The following is a 15,396-nucleotide window of genomic DNA, read 5'->3' as shown; positions in this document are numbered from 1 at the left end:
CCTCACTAAGTTGCTGAGGCTGGCCTGAAACTTGCAATCCTTCTGCCTTAGCCTCCCAAATTGCTGGAATTATAGGTGTACATTACCACTGCCAGATCCACACATTTTTATTGAGCCAACAATGCACTAAACATTGTGCTCAGGTTCAACAAAGGAAATAAAACAGTCACGATTGCTGCCTCCCGGAACTTACTATTTAATGGGAAATTCATGAAGAAACAAAAATAAAAACAACAAAACCCCCAAACAAATTCCATAGCTATGAATTTCCTATTCCTAGCTATTTTCTGGGCTCTGGAGTTGGTGCCTGTCCGGAGATGGCAGTGGTGTGTGTGTCTCTGGAGTGTGAAAGGGCTGCTTCCCAATTTCTTGCCTGACTAACACTCACAACCTACCATAGTGGGAATGCTTTGAAGCACCTTCCACCTTTTCTCAGTTGGCCCTTGTCTCATGAAACAAAGCTGAGTATTTTTCAGTCTAGCTCCATCTGCCTCATAGTTGAGATTCTGTGTGGGGAAGAATCGTGAAGCTGGATAATATTGTGATGAGACTAGGTCAGAAACTGCAAGAATATGTAAATTTAGCCATACCTCCTTTGAAACATGTTGGAACTTTGGACCCCAAGCTCCATGCAGAAGTCTAGAAAGTTGGATTGAACTGTGAAAATAGCTCTGTTTCTCTGAGTCCAGAGTGGAGTCTTAATCTCATCAACACAACCAAAGTAAAGCCACCACCATCAGAGGAAACATGCCCAAGAACAGAGAGAAATGCACACACACACACACATTTGCATGCACAGAGATTTTACCCTAATGCCCAACAGGGGATGGCTTAGGCTTCTAAGTACTTCTGGGCCATTCATGGCTCTCTGAAAGGTACAGGAGAGGAAGAGGCAGGCTAGGGATGTTCAGACTAAGAAAATTAGGATTCCACATCTATGTATCTTGTATCTCTAATCCCCATAAACTATAGTCAAGTCAGATTTAGAAAATGATCTCCCTGTGAGCGGGTGGTAGAATTTCCTTAGACGAGTATCTCCACCTTGAGGAGCTGCAAAAGCTGTGGTGATAAGCCCAGAGTGCTCCCTAGAGGCTATAAATGGTAGTTTTACTTCCTTGTGTGCAAACTCCCAAGAGATTTAGTGAGAAATCAGGAAAGTGGAAAGCTTCAGAGCCAGTAAAACTAAAACTAAAATTGTAAGTTAAAATTACCCAACTCCCAAACAGGTACAGATGTAGACCATGTTAACAGTTCAGCTTGGCACAACTAACTGGCCAGGAAATCATTTGGAATATACAAAACACATGGGAGTTATAGTTAAAACACTCTACCGCTATCATAAAGGCCTCACCCCAAACTGTATGTATTGGTGGTTACTGGAAGTCTCTGCTCTGGGTGGAAAGAAGCTGCCCTCAGGAGAGCTGCTGAGTAGGCTGGAGTCCAACCTCCAAGAGGAGACAGAGTGGTTGACTCTCAGGTTCAAAGTGAACCAGGTCTAGGAAGAAGCTGCTCAAATGTGAATCCCACCATAACTCAGGACCCGGGCAGTGTTCAGCCTTGGCCTGGGCTTCTGATACTCTGGTAAGAACAAAAACAAGGGAGAAGAAGCCCAAGGTCCTGCCAGGCCTGGCCATACTTTCATGGAAAGGTCCTAGTGTAGGGGCTGGGTATGGTGGCTTCTGGAGGGGGGAAAAGTAGCCTGACGGCTGCTGAAAGGGGTTTAGAGACACTAACCTCCTTATTTATAGGCTGCCCAAAGTAGATAATTACCTTGCCCAGCAAGAAAGGAAACACATTCTTTGTTCTGCCTCTTCTTCTTGGCTTCCTCTGGAGTTCAAGCAGGAGCCTAGGTGGCATAATCTGAAAGCACTGCATTGTGCTGGGGTGCAGCATCTGCTCTTTGATAAGGCCCCTAGGAAGCCTGCTGGGGAGGCCACTGGCCCTGAGTGCCCTAATGCTGGGGGTTTGTTGAACTTACAGTGAGGTTGCTCAGCACCCTTCTCCTTCAACCTTGGGACTTAGTTGTAAGTTGCCATAGGGGGAAATTTCTGCTACATTCTTTCAGGCACTGGGTTAAGTGCTTTATGTATATTATCTTTTTTTATCAATTCATCTTTTTCATACTTTTGTCTAAGTTACAAATATTGGTTTCATGTGTGGTGAAGAATAAGGCTTCAATCCTGCAAACAAGAGGATGAGTGGAGGAAAACCTGCCGAAGGTGGTTGGTGGCCTTTCTTCCCAGCCCCTAAAGCCAACCACTGGGGCAGGTAGAGGGAGGCTGAGAGGAGTCTCAGTGTTCCCAGTGTGTCCCCTATCCAGACACCTCCACAAAGCTCACCACAGAGCTGTTACCATGCTTCTTACCACCCCATGTTGTGTTTCTAAAAAGACACGACACATTTCATTCTAATAGCCCATTTCCCTCCATTGATTAGACATGTCAGGCAGACACTGCCCAGTTCCCTGCTCCTCTCCAGATGGAAAAGAAATGACCCGCTGCTGTTTGCTTTACTATAAATCAATCAAAGTTATTTATTTTCTAAAAAGTATAAAAACACATATAAAAAGGGAATCACTCTTGGCTAAAATTTAAGAGATAGTATCATTATAATGTACAGTTCTGTGGACAAGGCATCTATGGAGAAAGGATTGCTCCCAAACCATTTGCATTCTAACTGCTACTCTACCCCAGTCTTGAGAAGTTACTATTTCTAAGTTACACATGAACAAAGAATAAGCTTTATTAAACCAGACCCATAAAAGCAAGGATTATACTTCTTCAGGTTCCTAAGATATAATTCCAAGGCTCAGAGGAAAATAATCTTATGTCAGTCCCAGGGAACTTTTCTCCCCAAGAGTCGATTGGTCACTTTCTGTGGAAGGAAAGAAAGGCAGAAAAGAAGTCAGGTACTCTCATCATCAGAGGCAGTGGCTACTCCTCACCTGAGCCACGTTGCTGAAGAGATCACATGGTTCTACCCAAATCTTGTTTACATTACTCAACCATGTAAACTATGGCAATTAGACAAAAATATTTCCTGAAGCATTTAGGACAGATGATCCTAGACTAACCACCCAATTAGTTTACAGTACACAGTGACAGCAAGGGGACCCAGTTCTGCAATGCTAACACACTAGCCAAGCTCTGTAGTACCAGGGGCCTTCCCTTTGAGGCAGTCAATCAGGCTCTGGGGCATGCTCCAGAGACTGTTCAGCCCCACATCAGTTTGGTATGATTTGGTCTTTTGGTTTCTGATTTTCAGAGTCCTATGAGGTGTAGTGAGGGAATTGGGAGGGAAACAAGGAGAGTGAAGGACATGGCCTTTCAGGAGCTAACTGGTGGCAAGACCCCTTCCCTGGGAGGTTCTTGGACTTGCAGCCCCACTGACTGCACTGGAGCTATGGCCTCTGACCACCCCCCACTGACATCTCTTAGGCTACATTAAGACATTAAGATAGTTCTAGAGGTATAAAATCACCACTTGGGACTTGGACAATTCTGATGTATTGGACATTTCCAACATAATATCTAAATTGCATCCTATATATGAAATTTGGTTTCATTCCAAAAGCATGTAAAACGTGCTACACAACTTAGGCTGAAGAGCTAAACCTGATATGAAACCTAATCACAGGTGCCATATGTCTGAAATTTCAGCATTGGAACAGTACACTCCACTTCTCAAATGTGGTTAATTCTGACTGAATGCCCAAATAGCTCAGACTATTTCTCTCCATTTCTCTCTCCCTAGAGAAGCCTGATGATTCCATTCTAGTTGGAGTATTGACTCAACTGACCGTTTTATATAGCTGAGCTCGCAGCCGATAGGACTTATATTCCAATTTCCTCTTCTCCTCTTCTTTCTTTTTCTGTACTTCTGGGAGTTGCTGGTAAATCCTTAGGAATGGTACCAGTAGAAACACAGAAAGCACTGAGGTTACCAGGACAGAGGAACATGATCTTTTACTGCACCTCCCTAAGTTCTACTGCCCTCCAGACATTCATTCAGTCCCTCAGAAAGGCCCAGCCCCTGTTGCACACCCAGCTTCCTGTTAAGACACTTGACAAAGAGACCCTTGGGTGCTCATAATCTGGAAGAGATGGATAAAAATATGATAAAAAATTGCTAATAGTGGTTATATCTGGAAAAAGTATAGGATAAAAGGGGAGACAGAGAATTTTTGTTTTCCATTTTACATGCAAAAATGTTTCAATATAAGATTATAAACAGGTATTACTATTGTATTTTTAAATATAAGGAAAAAAATGGAAGAGAAAAAAACTATAATATTTATATCTACAAAATGCTACAGAGTTATAGGAGAAAAAGAAATTGATTTAATGGAAATCTGGGCAGGGAAGGATTCAGAGAGATTTTAGATGGATCTTGAAGAATAATTAGAAGCTAAAAGAGAGGAGGAGAAGGGAGGAAGGGTGCCCATGTCAAGGGAAGTGAGTACTGGTAAGAATGGAGTCAGGGCTGCATGAAGAGCAGGGCAGAGGAATAGGTGGGAAGCAAATGGCACGAGGGTAAGGTGGGCTGTGGAGGGTCTTGGAGTCATAAAAAATTAGGTTCTATCCTGTGTAGGATTAGGTGCCACTGATTTGCAATTGAAATGAATACAATCAAATGTATATTTCAAAATACACTGGAAAAAATCTAAATGTCCAACAAAAGAACAGATAAACAGAAAATGAAAGATAATAGAATAATATTACAAAGCACAAGATAGATGTTTTAAAGAATTTTTAGTGACATGGGAAAATGTTCACAACATAATGTTGAATAAGCTAGAATAGGACACATACCTGTGTATACAATAGGATGGACAACCTGGGGAAAAAGCATGCATTATACAGGTCTCTGCAAAACCCGTATTCCTGTCTCCAGAAACAGGAGAAGTGTTAATATGTTTAGAAGGAAGAACTCTTTATTTTACCCTACTTTTAAAAAAATAATAGTTCTCAAATATTTCTATGAACTGAAAAAAAATAATAAACAAAGCAGAAGCTCTATGGGAAATAAACCAGTGAAGGCACAATGAAAGAAACACAATGAACAAAACAATGGAAGAAACACTTCCAGATAGAAGAGTTCAGTTCTCTCTTCTCTGAATCTTTCTTCTCACTAGAACTTTTATACATCTTTATCAGAGATGAGTGATGAGGAAAGATGATGAATAACATAAGCACCAGAGATGCAACCCCTTGAGGGGATGCAGCAGCAGGGGTACTAGATGGGGAGCCAGAAGCCTTCACTCTAACCCCAGCTCAAACCCCAACTTGCAGGGTTACCTCCCGCTCTACCCATTGATCTCTAGGATTCTCAGATGTAGTGATTCACTTCCTTGAAAAGGGGCCACACAAGAAATAAAAGTGAAAAATGAAAATTATCAGTTTAAAACTTGAATCAGATTTCTCCAGAAGATGGAGACTTAACCCCTCCTGTAAGTATATTTATGATAGAAAGAATCAAGGCCAGGTGTGGTGGTGCACACTTGTAATCTCAGTGACTCAGGAGGTTGAAGCAGGAAGATTGTGAGTTCAAAATCAGCCTTAGAAACTTAGTGAGACCCTGTCTCAAAATAAAATATAAAAAGGGCTGGGGATGTGGTTCAGTGGTTAAGCACTGGAGTTCAATTCCTAATATCCCCACTCCCCCCCGCCAAAAAAGAAAAAAAATCAGTATCTTAGAGAAGATGCATTGCTTATGTCCCTGTAGGAAAGCTTCACAGATTCTTAAGCAAGGTCTTCTCTTGCTGAGATAAGAGTGTAATTAACTGCCACACAAGGAACCCTGTATAATTTATCCAAATTAAATTTTGTGACAGAGTTAGAATAAAGCAATAGTTCTCAAATTTTTTGGATGCAGGGATCCTTTACACCCCTAAAAATTGAGAACCTTGATGTAGCTTTTATCCATTGAGAGCATATTAAAAATTAAAACTAAAAACTTAAAAATACTTATTTCTTAATTTACTTAATAAACAAGATGTCAAGAAGAATGCTTCAATTATACAGAATAAGCTGCTTTCAAGAACTACTACTGGAAAAGGAAATGGAGGAGAGTGGTGACCAGAAGTGAGCTCAGGCCAAGTTTGCTTAGAACTGAATTCCCTCACAGACTGCAAAGGGTCTGAGGGAAATGCAGAGGGAAAGCAGCTCGCCACAGATGAGTGGAATTGAGCGCTGCGGAGTTCTGGCAGCGTACAGAAGCAGAGTTTCAGATCCTGTGGAGATACAGCGCGCCAGACTGCCACCCGCGTCCCCACAAAGCACCGGTTAAAGGACTGAAGTTTGGACTTAAGCTGAGAAACAGCCCAGTTGCCTCCTCCTCACTGGACACCCAGGCGCAGAAACGGGGAGTTGCCATCTTGGAAAATCTACCTCATCAGCTTTGGGCAGATCGCACTGGCAGCAGATCGGCAACAGAACAGGTGTGTGACCCCGAGCCCCCACATCCACCCAGCTAGGATAACTCAAAAACTTTCTTGCCAGCTCTCGGTGGGCTTGAAAATCAGAGCCGAGTAAAACAGAAAAGGCTCCTGATCTCCAACTCCCCTTCCCCCCAGCTGCAATAACCAAAACCTTTCTGGACGCTCTGGGTGGGCATGGCTATCAGAGGGAATAAGTCAGAACAGGTTGCCGGTTTCCAACTCCCTCTCTCCACAGCTGTGATGACAGGGTGATTACCAAACACAGAGAGCGCTCAGTTAATCAAGGTTCAGGGCGGCCAGGGCAACGCACGCCCAGAGTGAACCCAGAGCTGTGGAGAAGTGTCCAAGTAATTGGGGCCTGGAGGGCAGGAGAAGTGAGGGGGATAGAGACTGGGAGCAACCCAAAGAGACCAGGATTGGAGAGGCACCCAGTAGGGGAGGGAGAGCCACCCCACACGGATTGCTTCCTACATCCTGAGGGCAGAGACTCAGCCTAGAATGCACAACGACACCTACTGGAGGAAAAGAAAACAGAATTCTAAGAGTGCATTTTTTTCTTTTCTTTCTTTCTTCTTTTCTTTGTACTTTTCTTCCTTCTTCTCTTCCCCTCCCAACCTCCCAAGTGCTACTTCTTCTACTAAGTGTAATTTACTAAATGCAAATAGGTGAATGTTTCTATGCTTTTTATAGTCCTCCTAAGTACTTAACTACCCCAAAATACTCCTGTCTATTCTTCTGTTAATATCCTCCTTTATTAGAGCTCTCCTCCAAAGTAGCTAAGATATATAAACCCCCATATCCTCAGATCTTTCCCCCTAAACATAAAGTCCTATGTCCAACCCTTATTTCTCTATATGCCACCAGAATCTGTATGCCTTTTATGAAACTATGAATTTACTTTAAATTACATTTGAACCCAACATCTCTAGATATTGTCTTCCATCACAAAGGAGAGATCTCGGAGCTACACAAAAGCAAAACAAATTTATAGGAGAAAATAATAACACAGCAGTCACACAGAGCTGGAAAGAAATGTGAGCATCATGAAAAAACAAGGAAAAAAAGGAACTCAAACAATGTAGGACAACTCAACAATAGAAGAGTTGGTAGCCATAGCAGAGAAAATGTCAGATAAAGATTTCAAGATATACATACTTCAGAAGATCTGGAGTCTCAAGGAAGACCTTATACCCCAAATGCAGGCAATGAAAGACCACTTTGACAATGAATTACATAAACACATCCAAGAAGCAAAAGAACAAGTATACAGGGAGATAGAGGTTATAAAAAAAATCAAACAGAAATCCAGGAAATGAAGGAAATTATTAACCAAATTAAAAACTCAAATGAGAGTATCACCAGCAGAGTAGATCAATTAGAAGTCAGAACAACGAAAACAAAATATATCATCTCAAAAAGAGTCTAGTCAACTCAGAAAGGCTGATAAGAAACCATGAGCCGAACATCCAAGAGATTTGGGATAACATAAAAAAAAAACAAAAAACAGATTTAAGAGTCATTGGGATAGAGGAAGGTATAGAGGTCCAAATCAAAGTAATGAGCAATCTGTTCAATGAAATAATTTTAGAAAACTTTCCAGACATGAATAATGAAATGGAAATCCAAATCCTAGAAGCGTACAGGACGCCAAATGTACAAAACCAACAGAGACCCACACCAAGACACATTATAATGAAAATGTCCAACATTCAGAACAAGGAGAGAATTTTAAACGCCACAAGAGAAAGGAAGCAGATTATATTTAGGGGTAAACCAATTAGGTTAGTGGCTGATTTTTCAACACAGAAGCTGAAAGCTAGAAGATCCTGGAACAACGTATTTCAAACGCTGAAAGATAATGGGTTTCAACCAAGAATCTTGTATCCAGCAAAATTAAGCTTCAGGTTTGATGATGAAATAAAAACCTTCAACGATAAACAAAAGTTAAAAGAATCTGCAGCTAGAAAACCAGCACTGCAAAGCATTTTGGGCAAAACATTACACAAAGAGGAAATGAAAAACAACAATGAAAATCAACAGTGGGAGACAGCACAGTAAAGGGAAAAACTAATCAAAGAGGAAAAACAAATCAAGTTAAATAACAAAAATAAACAAACATGGCTGGAAGTACAACCCATATCTCAATAGTAACCCTAAATGTTAATGGCTTAAACTCACCAATCAAAAAACAAAGGCTAGTAGACTGGATTAAAAAAAAAAAAGATCCAACAATATGCTGCCTACAGGAAACTCATCTGATTGGAAAAGATATACACAGACTGAAGGTGAAAGGTTGGGAAAAATCATACCACTCATATGGACCTCGGAAGCAAGCAGGGCTGTCCATACTCATTTCAAATAAAATAGACTTCAAGCCAAAGTTAATCAAAAGGGATAAAGAAGGACACAACATACTACTAAAGGGAACCATTCACCAACAAGACATAACAATCATAAATATATATGCCCCAAACAATGGTGCAGTTTATGTTCATCAAACAAACTCTTCTCAAGTTCAAGAGACAAAAAGACCACAACACAATCATCATGGGTGACTTTAACACACCTCTCTCACCACTGGACAAATCTTCCAAACAAAAGTTTCATAAAAAAACTATAGAACTCAATAACACAATTAATAACTTAGACTTAATTGACATATATAGAATATATCAACCATCATCAAGTGGATTCACTTTTTTCTCAGCAGCACATGGATCCTTCTCAAAAATAGACCATATATTATGCCATAGGGCAACTCTTAGCAAATATAAAGGAGTAGAGATATTACCATGCATTTTATCCGATCATAATGGAATGAAATTGGAAATCAATGATAAAATAAGGAAGAAAAATTCCTACATCACTTGGAGAATGAACAATATGCTACTGAATGAACAATGGGTTACAGAAGACATCAAGGAGGAAATTAAAAAATTAATCAGAGATAAATGAAAACACAGACATAACATATAGAAATCTATGGGACACTATAAAAGCAGTACTAAGAGGAAAATTCATTTCATGGAGTTCATTCCTCAAAAAAAGAAAAATCCAACAACTAAATGATCTCACACTACATTTCAAAGCCCTAGAAAAAGAAGAGCAAATCAGCAGCAAATTCAGGAGAAAGCAAGAAATAATTAAAATCAGAGCTGAAATCAATGATATCGAAATAAAAGAAACAATTGAAAAAATTGACAAACTAAAAATTGGTTCTTTGAAAAAATAAATAAGATCAACAGACCCTTAGCCATGCTAACAAAGAGAGAGAACACAAATTAATAGCATACGGGATGAAAAAGGCAATATCAAAACAGACACTACAGAAATACAGAAGATAATTAGAAATTATTTTGAAACCTTATACTCCAATAAAATAGAAGATAGTGAAGGCATTGATAAGTTTCTTAAGTCATATGATCTGCCCAGATTGAGTCAGGAGGATATACACAACCTTAAACAGACCAATCAATATTAAGTGAGGAAATAGAAGAAGCCATCAAAAGATTACCAACCAAGAAAAGCCCAGGACCACACAGATATACAGCAGAGTTTTACAAGACCTTTAAAGAAGAACTAATACCAATACTCTTCAATCTATTTCAGGAAATAGAAAAAGAGGGAGTACTTCCAAATTCATTCTACAAAGCCAACATTACCCTGATTCCCAAACCAGACAAAGACACTTCAAAGAAAGAAAACTTCAGACCAATATCTCTAATGAATATAGATGCAAAAATCCTCAATAAAATTATGGCAAGTTGGATACAAAAACATATCAAAAAGATTGTGCACCATGATCAAGTGGGATTCATCCCCAGGATGCAAGGCTGGTTCAATATACGGAAATCAATAAATGTAATTCACCACATCAATAGACTTAAAGATAAGAACCATATGATCATCTCGATAGACGCAGAAAAAGCATTTGATAAAAATACAGCATCCCTTTATGTTCAAAACACTAGAAAAACTAGGGATAACAGGAACGTACCTCAACATTGTAAAAGCTATGTATGCCAAGCCTCAGGCCAGCATCATTCTAAACGGAGAAAAATTGAAGGCATTCCCTCTAAAATCTGGAACAAGACAGGGATGCCCTCTCTCACCACTTCTATTCAACATAGTTCTGGAAGCACTAGCTAGAGCAATTAGACAGACAAAAGAAAGGTCCTATAGTTAAAGGTATAACTATAGAAAAAGAAGAACTTAAACTAGCACTATTTGCTGATGATATGATCTTATACCTAGCAGACCCCAAAGGTTCTACCAAAAAACTTCTAGAACTAGTAAATGAGTTCAGCAAAGTGGCAGGATATAAAATCAACACGCATAAATCAAAGGCATTCCTATATATCAGTGACAAATCCTCTGAAATGGAAATGAGGAAAACTACCCCATTCACAATAACCTCAAAAAAAAAAATACTTGGGAATCAACTTAACAAAAGAGGTGAAAGATCTATACAATGAAAACTACAGAACCCTAAAGAGAGAAATAGAAGAAGACCTTAGAAGATAGAAAGATCTACCTTGCTCATGGATAGGCAGAATTAATATTATTAAAATGGCCATATTACCAAAAGCACTCTACAGATTCAATGCGATTCCGATCAAAATCCCAACAGCATTTCTTGCAAAAGAGAAAAAGCAATCATGAAATTCATCTGGAAAAATAAGAGACCCAGAATAGCTAAAGCAATTCTAAGCAGGAAGAGCGAAACAGGTGATATCACTATACCAGATCTTAAACTATACTACAGAGCAATAATAACAAAAACAGCATGGTACTGGCACCAAAACAGGCTGGTAGACCAATGGTACAAAATAGAGGACACAGAGACCAACCCACAAAATTACAACTACCTTATATTAATCAAAGTGCTAAAAACATGCAATGGTAAAATGATAGCATCTTCAACAAATGGTGCTGGGAGAACTGGAAATCCATATGCAACAAAATGAAATTGAATCCCTTTCTCTCACCATGCACAAAAGTTAACTCAAAATGGATCAAGGATCTAGGAATCAAACCGGAGACTCTGTGTCTAATAGAAGAAAAAGTAGGCCCTAATCTCCATCATGTTGGGTCAGGCCCCAAATTCCTTAATAAGACACCTATAGCACAAGAGTTAAAACCAAGAATCAATAAATGGGACGAACTCAAACTAAAAAGTTTTTTCTCAGCAAGAGAAATAATATGTGAGGTGAATAGGGAGCCTACATCCTGGGAACAAATTTTTACCCCTCACACATCAGATAGAGCTCTAATCTCTAGAATATACAAAGAACTCAAAAAGTTAAACCAAAAAAAAAAAAAATAACCCAATCAACAAATGGGCCAAGGACCTGAGCAGACATTTCTCAGAAGAGGACATACAATCAATCAACAAATACATGAAAAAATGCTCACCATCGCTAGCAGTCAGAGAAATGCAAATTAAAACTACTCTAAGATACCATCTCACTCCAGTAAGAATGGCAGCCATTATGAAGTCAAACAAAAACAAGTGCTGGCGAGGATGTGGAGAAAAAGGTACACTCAGACATTGCTGGTGGGACTACAAATTGGTGCAGCCAATTTAGAAAGCAGTATGGAGATTCCTTGGAAAGCTGGGAATGGAACCACCATTTGACTCAGCTATTCCCCTTCTCAGACTATACCCCAAAGACCTAAAAACAGCATACTACAGGGACACAGCTACATCAATGTTTATAGCAGCACAATTCACAATAGCTAGACTGTGGAACCAACTAGATGCCCTTCAATGGATGAATGGATAAAAAAAAAATGTGGCATTTAGACACAATGGAATATTACTCAGCACTAAAAAATAACAAGATCGTGGCATTTGCAGAGAAATGGATGGCATTAGAGCAGATTATGCTAAGTGAAGTTAGCCAATCCCTAAAAACAAGGCCAAATGTCTTCTCTGATATAAAGGGGGTGACTCAAAATGGAGTAGGGAGGAAGAGCATGAGAAGAAGATTAGCACTAAATAGGAAGAGAAGTGGGAGGGAAAGGGAGGGAGAAGGAGAATTGCATGGAAGATGGAAGGAGACCCTCATTGTTATACAGAATACATGTATGAAGGTGTGAGGGGAAAAAAAGAGAAGTGTGTCACATTAGATTGGGTAGAGAGAAGTGATGGGAAGGGAGGAAAGGGGAAGGGGGGATAGGAAAGACAGCAGAATAAAATAGACATTATTATTGCTGTATGTATATATGTGACTATATGACCAATGTGATTCTGCAACCTGTATACTCAGAAAAGTGGGAAATTATACCCAATCTGATTCAAATGTATGATATGTCAAGATCATTGTACTGTCATGTATAACTAATTAAAACAAATAAAATTTTTTTTAAAAAAAAGAACTATTACTTCATGGGCTAGGGTTGTGGCTCAGTGGTAGAGTGGTTGCCTAGCACAAGTGAGGCACTGGGTTCTATCCTCAGCACCATATAAAAATAAGATAAAGAGATTGTATCCATCTACAACTAAAGAAATACATACTTTAAAAAAACCCATTACTTCAGATGCATTGTGCCAACTACAAAACTTTTATTAAAACAAACCTCTAACAAAACCCTGAAGTGTGGTTACACTTTAACCTAGTTAACCTAGTTTTGCATGGCATTCTCACAATCAATATATGCCTATCTAAAAAAAAAAAAAAAAAGATTTAACAATTTATATATATATATGTATATGAATATATATATATATATACACATGAATATATACATATATATGCCTATCTCAAATTATTTAGTTAATTAACGAGTAGCTAATGCCTGAAATGGCACAAGATTAAACAAGTATAAGGAAATGAAAAACTGTTCTCTCCCCTACTTCGGCACCCCAGCCATTCAGTTCTTTTTCCCAAAGGCAACCTCTATTACCAGTTTGTTTTATCTTCCAGAGATATTTTATACATATAAAAGTATACACAACTTAATGAGCACAAGTATTTCTTTTTAAAAATCTCAAGGCAACCACTCTACCACTGAGCTTTTAAAACTTGATTTTTTAAGCTTAACTTAATGTCTTGGAGAACACTCCATTATTTCTCACTCTATTAAATAAATTTCTAGAAATAAGATTGCTAGGATAAGAGGCACAGCCTCAAATAAATGTTTAATTCTACTTCAGAAATCTATTATCTAGGTTTCCAATATAGATGAGCCTAAGGCATGCAAATCAGTGGGGATTCTTTCATCTTTTGTATGTGAATCATTCCTACCATATCTGTTATCTATTTTGTGCAAAAAGTAAGAAGCTACATTCACATCTTTCTCATAATGTTTTCACTTGACTATAATACTTTTATTCTTTCATAATTAACATTGTCATTTTGGTCTTACCGTTTAGACCTCTGGATCATTTCCTTCTTTCCAATAGGCTTATTCTGGGCAGCCATGAATACTAAGCAAGAGAAGAAGCAGTTTTCAGTGGATAGTGACTTAATAAGGGTGGCACTCTAGGGCTGTGAGAGAGAGATGCTGGACTTTGTGCCCTAAGGAGGGTGCAGTACCGGGTGGTGAGCAATGAGCAATGAACAAGGTAAGGCCAAAGCTTGGATTAGAATAGGATGATTGTGACAGTAGCCTAAGGCCCCTGAAGATATAGTACTCTATAGACCAGACAGCTGGAACTGATAAACAAAACAGTTTATAGGTAAGGCTATGATGACAGCCTTGTTAGTATTTTATAGTTTTCACATATGATTTTATTGAGATCTTAGACTTAGTATAATTTTTAAGAGCACAGACTCTCGAGCCAGTCTACCTTCATTTAAATTCTAGTTCTTTTACCTCTTAGGTGTGAAACTTGGGCAAAATACTTAATCTCTCTCTGCCTCAGTTTTCTGTGAAAATGGATATGAATCACACCTACCTTAGAAAAGTCTTTTCAGAACAGTGGGCAAGATGTAAGGGCTACATGTTTATTATTGGTATTGTTACTGTTACCACTTTAGGGTGGCAAGTCAGAACTGGCTCAATTTTTAGAGGAAAAAAATTATATTTTTGGAATTAACTTGCCCACTGACACAGAGCTGGTTTATTGAAAAAAAAGAAAATTTCACTGAATGTTCTCTTTTTGAAATGCAGCAACAGCGTTAGCATAGCTGGGCTGACTTGGATCTTGAAAATGCTAAAAACCTGGTTGGGCCAATTCTGCTAACTGACAAGATTTGAGTCTCAGCAAGCAAAATGTTGTGTCCAGTTCTTCTGAGTGGCCCAGCATTCAACTATGTTCCCCAGCAGAGCAGCAGCTTTGCTTTCTCTAGCCAATGACAGGAAAATGACAAGAAGGCGTACCTCTCCTAGGTTGGGGTTGCATGGTATTGAACAGCACATCTCGCTCACTCTCGAACATGTTCTGCAGCTTCCTTTCCTGGACTATTAACTTCAGGCGCTTTATCCGCTCCCCAGAGCGGGAGATGAAATCAGGTCTGTGAAAATGAAGTGCCTCCTACAAAGGAGAAAAAGCCTCAGCCTCACATTAATGATGTAGTCTGCTTTCCAAGTGCCCAGAAAAACAGTACCTGCTTAGCAGCATTGAGGGGCCTGTTTCTTTCTTTAAAAAAAAAAAAAAAAAAAAAAAACATTTATTATATTTTTAGGTGTAGATGAACACAATACAATGCCTTAATTTTTATTTGGTGCTAAGACTCGAACCCGGGTCCTGCCTATGCTAGGCTAGCGCTCTATCACTGAGCCACAATCCCAGCCCATGGGGCCTGTTTCTAATGCTCAGAGAATACCTGATACCTCTCTGCAGGGGAGCTCCAGCAGAGAAATCAAAGGGATCTAAGATGTGCTTTTGGAATAAGCCAAGATCTAGGACTGCGGCAATTACAACTCTTCCAAATGTTAATGGCGCAGAGCTCAGTCCATTGTGCTATTTTAAATTTCTCTTCAAACAAATATATGATTAAAAAACTGCA

General features: G+C 39.2%; 1 protein-coding gene across 1 annotated transcript in view; it reads right to left on the bottom strand.

Annotated features, from left to right (window-relative positions):
* Positions 1–2,582: 2,582 nt before the first annotated feature.
* The window catches only part of Alms1 (ALMS1 centrosome and basal body associated protein), a 202,233-nt gene continuing 189,419 nt past the window's right edge, over positions 2,583–15,396 (bottom strand). Inside the window, exons 29-32 of the mRNA XM_077791989.1 lie at positions 14,768–14,921; positions 13,811–13,871; positions 3,800–3,899; positions 2,583–2,874 (exon numbers count right to left, since the gene is read on the bottom strand). Of these exons, the coding sequence (XP_077648115.1) occupies positions 2,830–2,874; positions 3,800–3,899; positions 13,811–13,871; positions 14,768–14,921 (360 nt within the window). The 3' untranslated portion in view covers positions 2,583–2,829. The remainder of the gene's footprint in view (positions 2,875–3,799; positions 3,900–13,810; positions 13,872–14,767; positions 14,922–15,396) is intronic.

The sequence above is a fragment of the Urocitellus parryii genome, chromosome 12 (genome assembly GCF_045843805.1).
Source record: "Urocitellus parryii isolate mUroPar1 chromosome 12, mUroPar1.hap1, whole genome shotgun sequence".
In the NCBI taxonomy this organism is placed as follows: domain Eukaryota; kingdom Metazoa; phylum Chordata; class Mammalia; order Rodentia; family Sciuridae; genus Urocitellus; species Urocitellus parryii.
This window is presented reverse-complemented; position numbering and strand designations above follow the sequence as displayed.